The 12,464-nt window shown below is 45.2% G+C and overlaps 1 protein-coding gene across 7 annotated transcripts in view; it reads left to right on the forward strand.

Annotated features, from left to right (window-relative positions):
- Positions 1-12,464, forward strand: part of LOC116985775 (hexosaminidase D-like) — a 40,550-nt gene that overhangs the window by 1,328 nt on the left and 26,758 nt on the right. For 3 of the 7 annotated variants that reach the window (XR_004415347.1, XM_033040766.1, XM_033040764.1), the window contains 2 exons: positions 1,131-1,247; positions 3,793-3,895. Coding sequence is in view for 6 of the 7 variants with exons in the window: in XM_033040766.1 (XP_032896657.1) it covers positions 3,807-3,895 (89 nt within the window). In the remaining variant the exon portion in view is untranslated. Of the gene's footprint in view, positions 1-1,130; positions 1,248-1,638; positions 1,753-3,792; positions 3,896-12,464 lie in introns of all 7 variants that reach the window. The other 4 variants (XM_033040765.1, XM_033040768.1, XM_033040767.1 and 1 more) reach the window with 3 other exon arrangements.

The following is a 12,464-nucleotide window of genomic DNA, read 5'->3' on the forward strand; positions in this document are numbered from 1 at the left end:
CCGGAGCAACCCCATGCCGAGAGGTCGGAATGGGAGCCAGGCTGCCCACTTTCTCCCGGAGGTTCGCCAACACAGACGAAGTGGGCTCCTACAGCCCTCGAGCGACAGGAAGGAAATCCCCAGGCACCCGCAGCGGGGAGCCATACACGAGCTCAGCAGACGACGTGTCCAAATCTGCCTTCGGGGCCGTGGGGATCCAGTCCGGGCCTGTTAGCCGCGCCTTCAGCGCCGACATCAAATGTCGATGGAAGCGCTCCACCAACCCGTTGGCCTGAGAGTGATAGGCGTTGGAGTGATGCAGCTGCGCCCCATACAGCTATGCCAAAGATGACGACAAAGTCAAAGTAAACTGTGCCCCACGGTCAGTGGAGATGTCCACAGGCACACCAAAACGAGCAATCCAGTAGGCCTCGAGAGCCCAAGCACAAGACGCGGCGGAGATGTCAGCGAGTGGATATGCCTCTGGCCACCTCGTGAAGCGATCCACGATGGTAAGCAGGTGGGTGGCACCGCGAGATGTCGGCAAAAATGTTGGAGGATTATATGCTGTATGCAACGGCTGATAAGGTGGAAGTTGAGGACAAGGGGGACTTTGTCCTTGTTACGAATGGGGGGGAGGGGGAGCAAGAGCGGAGCTGCGGAATATCGAGGAGACCCTAGTGAGAGCCTCATCTATAATGGAAGATTATGGGCTGTGTTGCTTTCTGTGCATAAAGAAAGAATGACATACTTATCTTCGAAAAGATGACAGCTATTCACTTCTCTCAACAACACTTAGATTGTGTCTTAAAATCCTGCATATTCGGCCCAGATTGCAGTGTCAAATCTGAATGCTCTCAAGAGTAAAAACAAAAAGTGCAGGTGCTGGTTTGCAAAGTGCTGGAGTAACTCAGCGGGTTAAGCAGTATCTGGGGAATATGGATAAGTGACATTGCAGGCTGGGACCTTTCTGCAGACATTCCAAAAAAGGATCCCGACTGAAATGTCACCTATCCAGGTTCTCCAGAGATGAGTTGCTCCTGCACTTTATGCATGAATGCTCGCAAGATTTTGCTGTTTGCTGGCACAGAACATTTTAGAAATGCCCATTCCAATAATCTGTCAGCCTGATTTAACCCCACCCTCTTCAGCTGATTGAGTGGTTCTGCTTCCTGTGTTGTATAGATTATAGCTGAGTGAGGAGGTTCCTCGGAGCAGGGATAACTTGCTCCGCTCTCAATCCACTGAGCCCAAGGGAGGCGGAAGAGGTGAGTTGGGACATGTTGAACTCTGTTCTGTTTACCCTTCCTGGTTGTAACAAGACTAAAAATATTCCGCATTACAGCACCACGTAAAATGAGAGATGAGTGTGCATTTGTATTTGTTTTATTATTTTCTTGTACTGTATTTGTTCTCAGAAATGCAAAGAAGGCAACATAATATTTCTGTTTGTATTGGCTGTCTTAATTGTAGCTGAACGGTGTATTTGATATCTTCAGTGTCGATTTTTAGAGTTAACCATGGTGGTTGTGAATTTATGTCAACATGTCAACTATGTCAACATCACTATGCCTTTATTAAGCACTATTAACATAATAAAAGGTCACAAGGCATCCTTCCCTGATTAAAACCTCATCCGATTTAAATCTCTTCCAACAGTTTAATACCACGTATTCAGAGAAAAGCATTACCCCTCAAAGGCACACTCCACATCACATCCCACAACAGCAACACAGATTCCTGGTGGAAACCAATGCTGCCGGGGAGAAGGAGGTAACTCCCACAAAGAGTTTTGACTTTGGGACCCTTCTTCAGACTGATTGTGGTAGTGGGAAGAACACTGCAAAAGTGGTGTGGGAGAGACCAAGCCTGGCAAGGATAGGTGGATAAAACTGCTACCGCTCCTTTTGTTTTTCAGACTCCTTCATGGCCCTCAAGCTGCAGACCTGCTCGCAGCTTTTCCCCTGGCTCTGGCTGCTGTCATTTGTTTGTGAGATTGTGCAGCATACAACTCACAATACTGATCTTAGTGTCTGCTTGTGTGCACAATTTTCAATGCTCTGGAGACACTTTGTTCCATGACTATCCTGGTACTTGAATGCCTCTTGTTGACCTGACTACCTCAATAATGTATAGTAATGTGGAAGCTGCTGCTGTAGATAGTAGCAGCTTGCTGGGCAGGGTATGGGGAAGTAGATCACGTAACAACGTCTAATTAAAACCTATAAATTTTAACTGGGCTTTGTCACATGGTCATTCCCAGGAATCTGGTAGATCTATGGCGGGGATAGTTAATAGTGCCCATCTTATCTATGGTTTTATCTATGGTGCTCATGCACCAGCTACAGGGTGGAGCAAACACATTTTACGGAACCCACAGAGCTTGTTTCCTTCTTCCATCTCATGTGGCAACACTGCAGTTCCTCACCCATGCATGTGTATGTCGATCGTCATTGTAAGAGTACAGCATTAACTTGTAGCAAACACGCTTGACAACTGGCACGTACTTCTATGCAGTGAATTCCAAAGCGTTCATGGGATCTTTTCCTTCAATCCACGCCAACCAGGATTGTTTTTAAAAACTGTTGGATACAGTACATTTATCGTCTAAGGGCAGCACTGGAAGAATAACTAGCTGTTACGGCCCTTGGGTGATAAATGGAGAGAGTACTGTACCCAACAGTTTTTAAAAACAATCCTGGTTGGCGTGGATTGAAGGATGTAGATCACATGAACACTTTGGAATTCACTGTATAGAAGTGAATGTGGGACCAGGTGATTTTCGCTTAAGCCATTGTGTTGAGAATTTAAACTGCGCCCTTGTTCATGTGACTGTAGAAGACTGATCTATCCTCAGCTGTCAGCCCTTTCTTACAGCTTGTGAGCATGGTTGGTCGACATAACCACGTGCTATTTCAGTAACTACCAAGAGTTTTGAGAATGAGAGGAAGGGGCATGGAACAGTGGGGTGGATTACGGGTGCGTGGTTGGGGTCGAGGGAAGGGGGGGATAGGTGATGGAGGAAAATGGGCAAGGATAAACATTGGCATTCAATGTGTTTATTTTGCTTAATAACCTGTAACACAAAACTACTTAGAGGGATTATAAATACATAAAAGGAGATTGAACATTAACCAAAGCCATGTTTAACAAAACAAACAGAGCAGTGAATAATCTTACCCATTATGGACACCATCTGCAAGATTCCTTGGTTCTCATTTTTTGGCTGATATAAATAATTTCCTATTTTAAGACTGGAATATTTTACGTGATGCATTGCGTGTGGAACCTCTAATCATCCCAGTGCTGTTTACGAGAAGTTGCCATGCACAGATTGGCTTTTGTATTTCCACATTACAAAAGGGTTGGTGCAGCAGTGTGAGACTGTGTGAGAACAATTATAAAAAGTGAAGAGAAAGGGTGAACTTGCCTGCCACCTGTAGGAGTGGACGTTTTGTAGATACTCTGTCAGACTTTTGAATTTAATAATATTATGGAAGCTCTTTCATATGTACAGGGTGTCCATAGGTCAGATGCTCATAATTCAGGCATGGCCCGTAATGGGATTGCTATGAGTGCTGGCATAAACGTGATGGGCCAAATTACTTCTTTTTATATTGTAAGAAAATATAAAAGTAATATGAGGAAGGAAAGATGAAATGAAAAGCCTTTGTATTGACCATGAATGGCATTTGAATGTCTGATGCTGTGTGAAAGTATAATTTAGAGAGAAATCATGATCGAGGCATCATATTTTGCTAATTTGAGTTTATTTTAACCAGCATTTTGTTTCCTTTTACTTGTCTCTTGCAGTGACACAGAGAAATATGTGGAGGATAACCTCAATGAACATTTTGCGGTTCTTGCTTTTCCTGATTCTAATAATTGTGTGCTTGAAGATATATTCCAAGTCAAAGTAAGTTTTTTTTAAATTTGAAATTGGCCCCAGAATACGGGTTGCTGCTGGCAAGGCCAACAGGGATTGCTTGCCCTTGAAGTGCTCGTAAAATGCCCTCAGTGATGAAGGAAGTGTTGATGTCACTCAATTTTCCCTGAGACTCTCCCTATGCACCTGCTGTCCTTGTCCTTCCAGATACTGGAGATGAAGGTGCATATGTCAGCTGTGGAATGTACCCGTTGGTTAGGCTGGCCTTGGGGCCTGAATGCAGATGAGTACAGGACATAAGGTAGTACTTTTTTATTGCTGATTCTTGCCCGTCCAATCAGATTAGATTACATTACGTTTATTATTGTCACGTGTACTGAGGTACAGTGAAAAGCTCTGTTTTATGTGTTATCCAATCAAATCAGATGATAATATGCAATCGTCAAACTCAGGCACAATAGGTAGAGCAAAGCGGACGATACAGAATGCAGAATAGAGAGTGCAGAAGGGCGGCCACAGTGGCGCAGTGGTAGAGCTGCTGCCTTACAGCGCTTGCAACACCGGAGACCCGGGTTCGATCCTGACTACGGGTGCTGTCTGTAGGGAGTTTGTACGTTCTCCCCTTGACCGCATGGGTTTTCTCTCAGATCTTCGGTTTCCTCCCACACTCCAAAGACGTACAGGTATGTAGTTTAATTGGCTTGGTGTATGTGTAAATTGTCCGTAGTGTGTGTAGGATAGTATTGATGTGCAGGGATTGTTGATCGGTGCGGACTCAGTGGGCCGAAGGGCCTGTTTCCGCGCTGTATCTCTAAACTGGACTAAAATAATCGAGTTCTTGGCATTTTAATGTAGCAGTTCCATAAACAGTCTGATGTCTGCAATGGGGTAGAGATGAATCGGTCTGTAATCTAGATTATTGAAGAACCGTTCAGAAGCCTGATTAACAGAGGGGAAGAGTTGCTCTGTGGCTAGTCCAGACACTCCCACTTTCTCTCACACCGACCGGCAAAGAAATTACAGATCTTTGGCTTTTCTGAGTGTGAGGATGTTATCGAGCCTCTTCCTTAAGGCCACAGGTTACTGGGCACCTTTTGAACATTTTGGATGAATACTATCAACCTTCATGGTGCAGAAGATGCTCTTTACCTATAGGTATTGTTCTCCAACCTCATCAATTACAGCAGCAGCAGCAGCAGTAAATTCCCCCTGACTCTCACTTTCTGTGGGGATGAAGAAACCTTTGATAATCATCTGGACTACTTCCCACCAGTATATCAGGGAGTCAAAGAGGGCTTAGCTGGTCTCCAAGGTACACAAAAATGCTGAAGAAACTCAGCGGGTGCAGCAGCATCTATGGAGCGAAGGAAATAGGCAACATTTCGGGCCGAAACCCTTCTTCAGACTGATAGGAGGTGGCGGGGAGAAGGAAGGGAAAAGGAGGAGGAGGAGCCCGAGGGCTGAGGGATGGGAGGAGACAACCCGAGGGCTGAAGAAGGGGAGAAGACAGCAAGGGCTAACAAATCTCCAACCTGAGTTGTCCCTTGTATGTTCCTGGATGTTTTCTGGGATCAGCAGTTTTGCATCTAGCCTCCGTGTCCCTGAGCCAGTTTCCTGTCATGACAATTAGCCACAGTAGTGGCCAGCTAAGAACACTAGCATGATTTTGGTGGATCTGACCTTGACTGGGGGCATTAAGAGGGGGTCTTGGAACCAGACTGAGCCATCTAGTTTGCTAGGCATATCGTCATGGCGCTTTGTCTGCAGAGAGGTTGATGGGCTCAGCATCTTTTGCTGTTTGTATCTGAAGTCTGGAGGTGACGTCCAGTTTGTTGTTGGCACCGCTGGATTGCCCTGCTACATCGACAATGCAGATGGAGTCGCTGCCCAGAACGAGCGGCTGGGACATCGCCAAAAGCAGTGGGATCTGGAGGGCTGCCATGCTTGCTTCACAGGGCTGCTGCTCACATGTTACTTTGCCAGAGCAAAGCACTCATTTACCACCTCCGTGGCTTTGATATGGTGAAGTTGCTTCCCCACAGCAGAATACCAAGGCTGGAGGTGCTTCAATCTTTGCCCCATTAACCATCTCAACAGCTTGTGGGACCACATGCATCACCACTGTCCGCAGGTGCTCAGCTACAGTAAGCTGCACTCCTGCAAAAGCAGCTGGTCAGCCTTGACCTTGCTTTGGGTCCCAAGGTCATAACACATTTTGCTCTCTTTACATTCACTGATACAATCTTTACTCCCATTGTTTTGTAAATATATGGTCTAAATGTATTTTAATAAATACTCTTATCTCCACTTCATAATGCTTTGGGAGAGAAGCCAACATAATCACAGACTGGTTACACCTCAGTCATTCCATCGTCTCCCCATTCCTATGAGACAGAAGGTACAAAACCTTGTAAACAAGTACCAACAGATTCAGGAACAGCCTCTTCCCTGCTCTTATTAGACACCTAATGAACTCTCATAAACTAAGGGTGCAAACTGATGACTCATCATTCCCCTTGAAATATTATTTTTTTCTGCACCTTCACTCTTACTGTAACACTATAACGTTGTAAATAGTTTCTGCCTCTGGTATTTTTAACTCCGCACTCCTGTTGTGTATGGGTTAATTGTACTCGTGCATGGTATAATTTGACTAGATAGTTTGCAATCAAAGGTTTTCATTGTGTCTACAAGTAATAAAAAATAAATCAATGCTAATAAAGATCGCAACCGTCAGTTGCTCTGTCCCAGCAGACCCATGCGCTGACTTAAGGCTGAGGTGCATGTTCTGATCCAGCCCAGTGACCAGTCTCTTGTGCTGAAGCTGGTGGCATTGAAGGGAGATCAGCTTAGTTCTTAGGTACACACAATTGCTGGGGAAACTCAGCGGGTGCAGCAGCATCTATGGAGCGAAGGAAATAGGCGACGTTTCGGGCCGAAACCCTTCTTCAGACTGATGGGGGGTGGGGAAAGAAAGAAGGAAAAGGGGAGGAGGAGGAGGAGCCCGAGGGCGGGCGGATGGGAGGGTGGGAGGAGACAGCTAGAGGGTTAAGGAAGGGGAGGAGACAGCACGGGCTAGCCAAATTGGGAGAATTCAATGTTAATGCCATAAGGACGCAAGGACCCCAGACGGAATATGAGATGCTGTTCCTCCAATTTCCGCTGTTGCTCACTCTGGCAATGGAGGAGACCCAGGACAGAGAGGTCGGATTGGGAATGGGAGGGGGAGTTGAAGTGCTGAGCCACCGGGAGGTCAGGTAGGTTATTGCGGACTGAGCGGAGGTGTTCGGCGAAACGATCGCCCAACCTACGCTTGGTCTCACCGATGTAAATGTTCTCCTCCTCTCTCCGGAGACAGTTTCACAACCTCCTCTCTAACTTCTCCTCCTCTCTCCGGAGACAGTTTCACAACCTCCTCTCTAACTTCTCCTCCTCTCTCCGGAGACAGTTTCACAACCTCCTCTCTAACTTCTCCTCCTCTCTCCGGAGACAATTTCACAACCTCCTCTCTAACTTCTCCTCCTCAGCTTAGTTCTTGATCCCTTCATCCTCCGCTTTTCTTCTAGGACGCTGCTCCCTGCGTACCAGCCTGAGTTACTTTGGCCCTGCCCCACTCCCACAATCCCAGAGGTGGATTGGGGGACAGCACTCTCGGAGCTTCACAGATGATGGTGAGACCATCACTCCTCAACTCCTTGGTTGGAGGAGACCAAACTAATCTACAGCACGTAACTTTGGCCTGGTGGACATTCTGCCTGCACTTCTTCCAGCAGATGGCAGTGCAGCTGGCTGCCACATGCTCTGGTGTGCTACAGTCTGGGCACTCTCTGGTTCCCCATAATTCATGTAGCCCGATCTGGTGACACCATGGTGTCCTCCTAGGACACAGGGCTTGTCCTCATCTTAGGAAATTAAATCAGGCAGGTGGAGAAAATATCAGTGGGGGAACACTTTGAAAACAGTGATCATAATTCTGTAACTTTCAAGGTAGTTATGGAAAAGGATAAGTTTGGTCTACAAGATAAGGTTCTAAATTGAGGGAAAGCTGGTTTGATAGTGCAGGAGAGGACCTGACAAACAGATTGGGAGCAGATGCTTGTGGGTAAAATGATATCTGACAAGTGGGAGTGACGCCTGTTTGGTTGTGAGTAGTCGCCCAAAGAGTCGTACCTTTTACTGGTCGCCACTGGATTTTCAACATTTTGACATTTTTATGGCGATCTGCTGCGACTTTGACGGGTGCCGGCAAGTCTGCGTAAAAATTGCGTATGTGGGACAGGCCCTTAAGGCATTTAACAATTTCCCGCTTGCTGGTCAGGTCCAGAAGGTTAAGGCACATGGTAACAAAGGCAAGCTGGCTAATTGGATACAAAATTGGCTTGGGGACGGGGCAGAGGGTAGTGGTGCAACTATGCTTTTCTGATTGGAAGTCCATGACCATAGAGATCAGTGCTGGGACCCTTGTTTGTAATATAAATGTCTTGAATGGAAATATACATATATATACATATATATATATATATATATATATATATATATACACATATATATATCTATATCTATCTATCTATCTATCTATCTATCTATCTATCTATCTATCTATCTATCTATCTATCTATCTATCTATCTATCTATCTATCTATCTATCTATCTATCTATCTATCTATCTATCTATCTATCTATCTATCTATCTATCTATCTATCTATCTATCTATCTATCTATCTATCTATCTATCTATCTATCTATCTATCTATCTATCTATCTATCTATCTATCTATCTATCTATCTATCTATCTATCTATCTATCTATCTATATATATCTATCTATAAAGGTCTGATCGTGTGTGTGTGTGTGTTTCTTAGATGTTTTAATAAGAAACCCTCTCATCCTTCTAAATTCCAGTGTATACAAGCCCAGTCGCTCCATTCTATCAACATATGACAGTCCCGCCATCCCGGGAATGAACCTCGTGAACCTACGCTGCACTCCCTCAATAGCAAGAATGTTCTTCCTCAGATTTGGAGACCAAAACTGCACACAATACACCAGCAGTGGTCTCACTAGGGCCCTGTACAACTGCAGAAGGACCTCTTTGCTCCTATACTCAACTCCCCTTGTTATGAAGGCCAGCATGCCATTAGCTTTCTTCACTGCCTGATGTACCTGCATGCTTACTTTCAGTGACTGATGAACAAGGACCCCCAGATCTCGTTGCACTTCCCCTTTTCCCAACTTGGCACTATTCAGATAATAATCTGCCTTCCTGTTTTTGCCACCAAAGTGGATAACCTCACATTTATCCACATTAAACTGCATCTGCCATGCATTTGCCCACTCACTCAACCTGTCCAAGTCACCCTGCATCCTCATAGCATCCACCTCGCAGTTCACACTGCCACCCAGCTTGTGTCATCTGCAAATTTGCTAATGTTACTTGTAATCCCTTCATCTAAATCATTAAAGCATATTGCAAATAGCTGTGGTCCCAGCACCGAGCCTTGTGGTACCCCACTAGTCACTGACTGCCATTCTGAAATGTACCTGTTAATCCCTACTCTTTGTTTCCTGTCTGCCAACCCATTTTCTATCGATGTCAACACCCTATCCCCAATACCATGTGCTCTAATTTTGCCCACTAATCTCCTATGTGGGACCTTATCAAAGGCTTTCTGAAAGTCCAGGCACACTACATCCACTGGCTCTCCCTTGTCCATTTTCCTAGTTACATCTTCAAAAAATTCCAGAAGATTAGTCAAGCATGATTTCCCCATCGTAAATCCATGCTGATTCGGACCGATCCTGTTACTGCTATCCAAATGCGACGCAATTTCATCTTTTATAATTGACTCCAGCACCTTCACCACCACCGATGTCAGGCTAATTGAGCTATAATTACCTGTTTTCTCTCTCCCACCTTTCTTAAAAAGTGGGATAACATTAGCTACCCTCCAATCCACAGGAACTGATCCTGAATCTATAGAGCATTGGAAAATTATCACCAATGCGTCCACGATTTCTAGAGCCACTTCCTTAAGTACCCTGGGATGCAGACCATCAGGCCCTGGGGATTTATCAGCCTTCAGTCCCATCAGTCTACCCAACACCATTTCCTGCCTAATGTGAATTTCTTTCAGTTCCTCTGTCACCCAAGGTCCTCTGGCCACTAGTACATTTGGGAGATTGTTTACCTTTGCGACATGCCAATTTTAACTCTTGATTCAACTTGCACCCTATATCCAGGCTACTGTTTGGGGGCCTGTAAACAACTCCCATTAGGGTCTTTTCACCCTTACAATTCCTCAATTCTATCCATACTGACTACATCTACTGATTCTATGTCACCTTTCGCAAGGGACTGAATTTCATTTCTCATGCTACCCCATCCCCTCTGCCCACCTGTCTGCTTTTTAGGACGTATACCCTTGAATATTCAGTTCCCAGCCCTGGTCCTCTTACTGGCATGTCTCTGTAATTTCCACAACATCATACTTACCAATTTCTAATGAAGCCTCAAGCTCAAGCTTAAGTTTAAGTGGAACTGTAACACACTTGTCACCTTTAGCAATATTACAAGTTCAAGTTCAAGTGAGTTTATTGTTATGTGTCCCTGTATAGGACAATGACATTCTTGCTTTGCTTAAGCACACAGAAAATAGTAGGCATTTACTACAAAACAGATAAATGTGTCCATATACCATGATATAAATATATACACACATGAATAAATAAACTGATAAAGTGCAAATAGCAGAAAGTGGTTATTAATAATCAGAGTTTTGTCCGAGCCAGGTTTAATAGCCTGATGGTTGTGGGGAAGTAGCTATTCCTGAACCTGGTTGTTGCAGTCTTCAGGCCCCTGTACCTTCTACCTGAAGGTAGCAGGGAGATGAGTGTGTGGCCAGGATGGTGTGGGTCTTTGATGATACTGCCAGCCTTTTTGAGGCAGCGACTGCGATAAATCCTCTCGATGGAAGGACGGTCAGAGCCGATGATGGACTGGGCAGTGTTTACTACTTTTTGTCGTCTTTTCCTCTCCAGGGCGCTCAAATTGCCGAACCAAGCCACGATGCAACCGGTCAGCATGCTCTCTACTGTGCACCTGTAGAAGTTAGAGTTACACTTGTCACACTTTTAACAATATTACAGATCGTGAATTTCTCCTTCCTTGTGTTTCATCACAATGCTAACCATTTTCTTGAGCACCGATTGAGCCTTGCATCATATTCCAAATTCCCATCTGTCCATGTTCTCCTCCCAATACCCCTCCCACCAACCTTGCACTCCTGGCATCTACCCTCCCATTTGTTAAAAATCTATGTCTTCTGGCATTGCATTTCATTATATTTTGAACAAATTCTTGTTAACTTTATTTACCTTCTTTCTCACTCCATTCTTACCCCTTCCATTCACACCTTTTTCTCCCTCTTATTCATTCCTCCCCTTCACTCTCTCTTTGACCTCCCTCACACTCCTTTCTTTCTCCTCCCTCAGGCTCCATTCTTCCACCTCATTCCTTTCTTTCCTTTCTCACTCTCTTAACTTATTCCTTCCTCTCCCCCACTCTTTTATCTCTACAAGATGGCGGTGCTGCCTTAGCAGCTGCGGCTCGCCTGCAGTCCGTTTGTTTTTTCTTTTTTTGTTTGTTCTTTTGTCCTGTTTTAGTTAATTTTTGGTTTTATTTTTCTTTTATTACGTTTTGTATGGGTGTGGGGGGGGGGAGAAACTTGTTTTTGGTCTCTTCCTTCGGGGGGGATGCTACTTCTCTTGTCGTATCCCCCGTGTCCGTCTCCGTCTGCGCCAAGGCCTAATGGCGGAGCTGGCGGCCTCGGAGCTGGGGCAGCGTTCCAGCGGCAACATCGGAGCTGTGGCGTTCCGGCCGCAGTGGCAGCGGCGACCCGACATCGGAGCTGTGGCGTTCCGGCAGCAGCGGCGACCCGACAACGGAGCTGTGGCGTTCCGGCGGCAGCGGCGACCTGACCTCGGAGGATCGGCCACGTTGGACGACAGCGTTGGAAGCTCACAGGTCGCCTCGGAGCAGAGGGAGAACAAGGAGGGAAGAGACAAGGACTTTAAGATTTTTGCCTTCCATCACAGTGAGGAGGTGCCTGGTGAACTCACTGTGGTGGATGTTAAATTTGTGTTTATTGTGTGTATTTGTTATTTTTATTATATGTATGACTGCAAGGCAACGGAACTTCGTTCAGACCAAAAGGTCTGAATGACAATAAAGGCTACTTTACTTTACTTTACTTTCTCTTTCCTTCTGCTCACTCTTCTTCATCCCTCTCCCTCTATCATCCTTCTTAACTTAACTAACTGGATTATCGGTCCTCTCCAGGTTTCGAATACTTGACTTAGGGGCACCCCTATATACAAGCGAAGTCCCATAATGTTATTAAATTCAAAAGTCCAACATATGTACACACATTCATTCCTTAAACATAAGAACTAGTTTCCACTCTCACTGTCCACTTATAGTAATTGTTCTTTCTTTTCAGTCTTTTACGCTTTTGATGGCATTCATTGCAACATTGTGGAACCATGGTTACCATTTCTTTGTGCATTTTCCAACTTAGGGACAAAATTGACTGGTGGGC

This window comes from Amblyraja radiata, chromosome 22 (genome assembly GCF_010909765.2).
Source record: "Amblyraja radiata isolate CabotCenter1 chromosome 22, sAmbRad1.1.pri, whole genome shotgun sequence".
Taxonomy (NCBI): Eukaryota; Metazoa; Chordata; class Chondrichthyes; order Rajiformes; family Rajidae; genus Amblyraja; species Amblyraja radiata.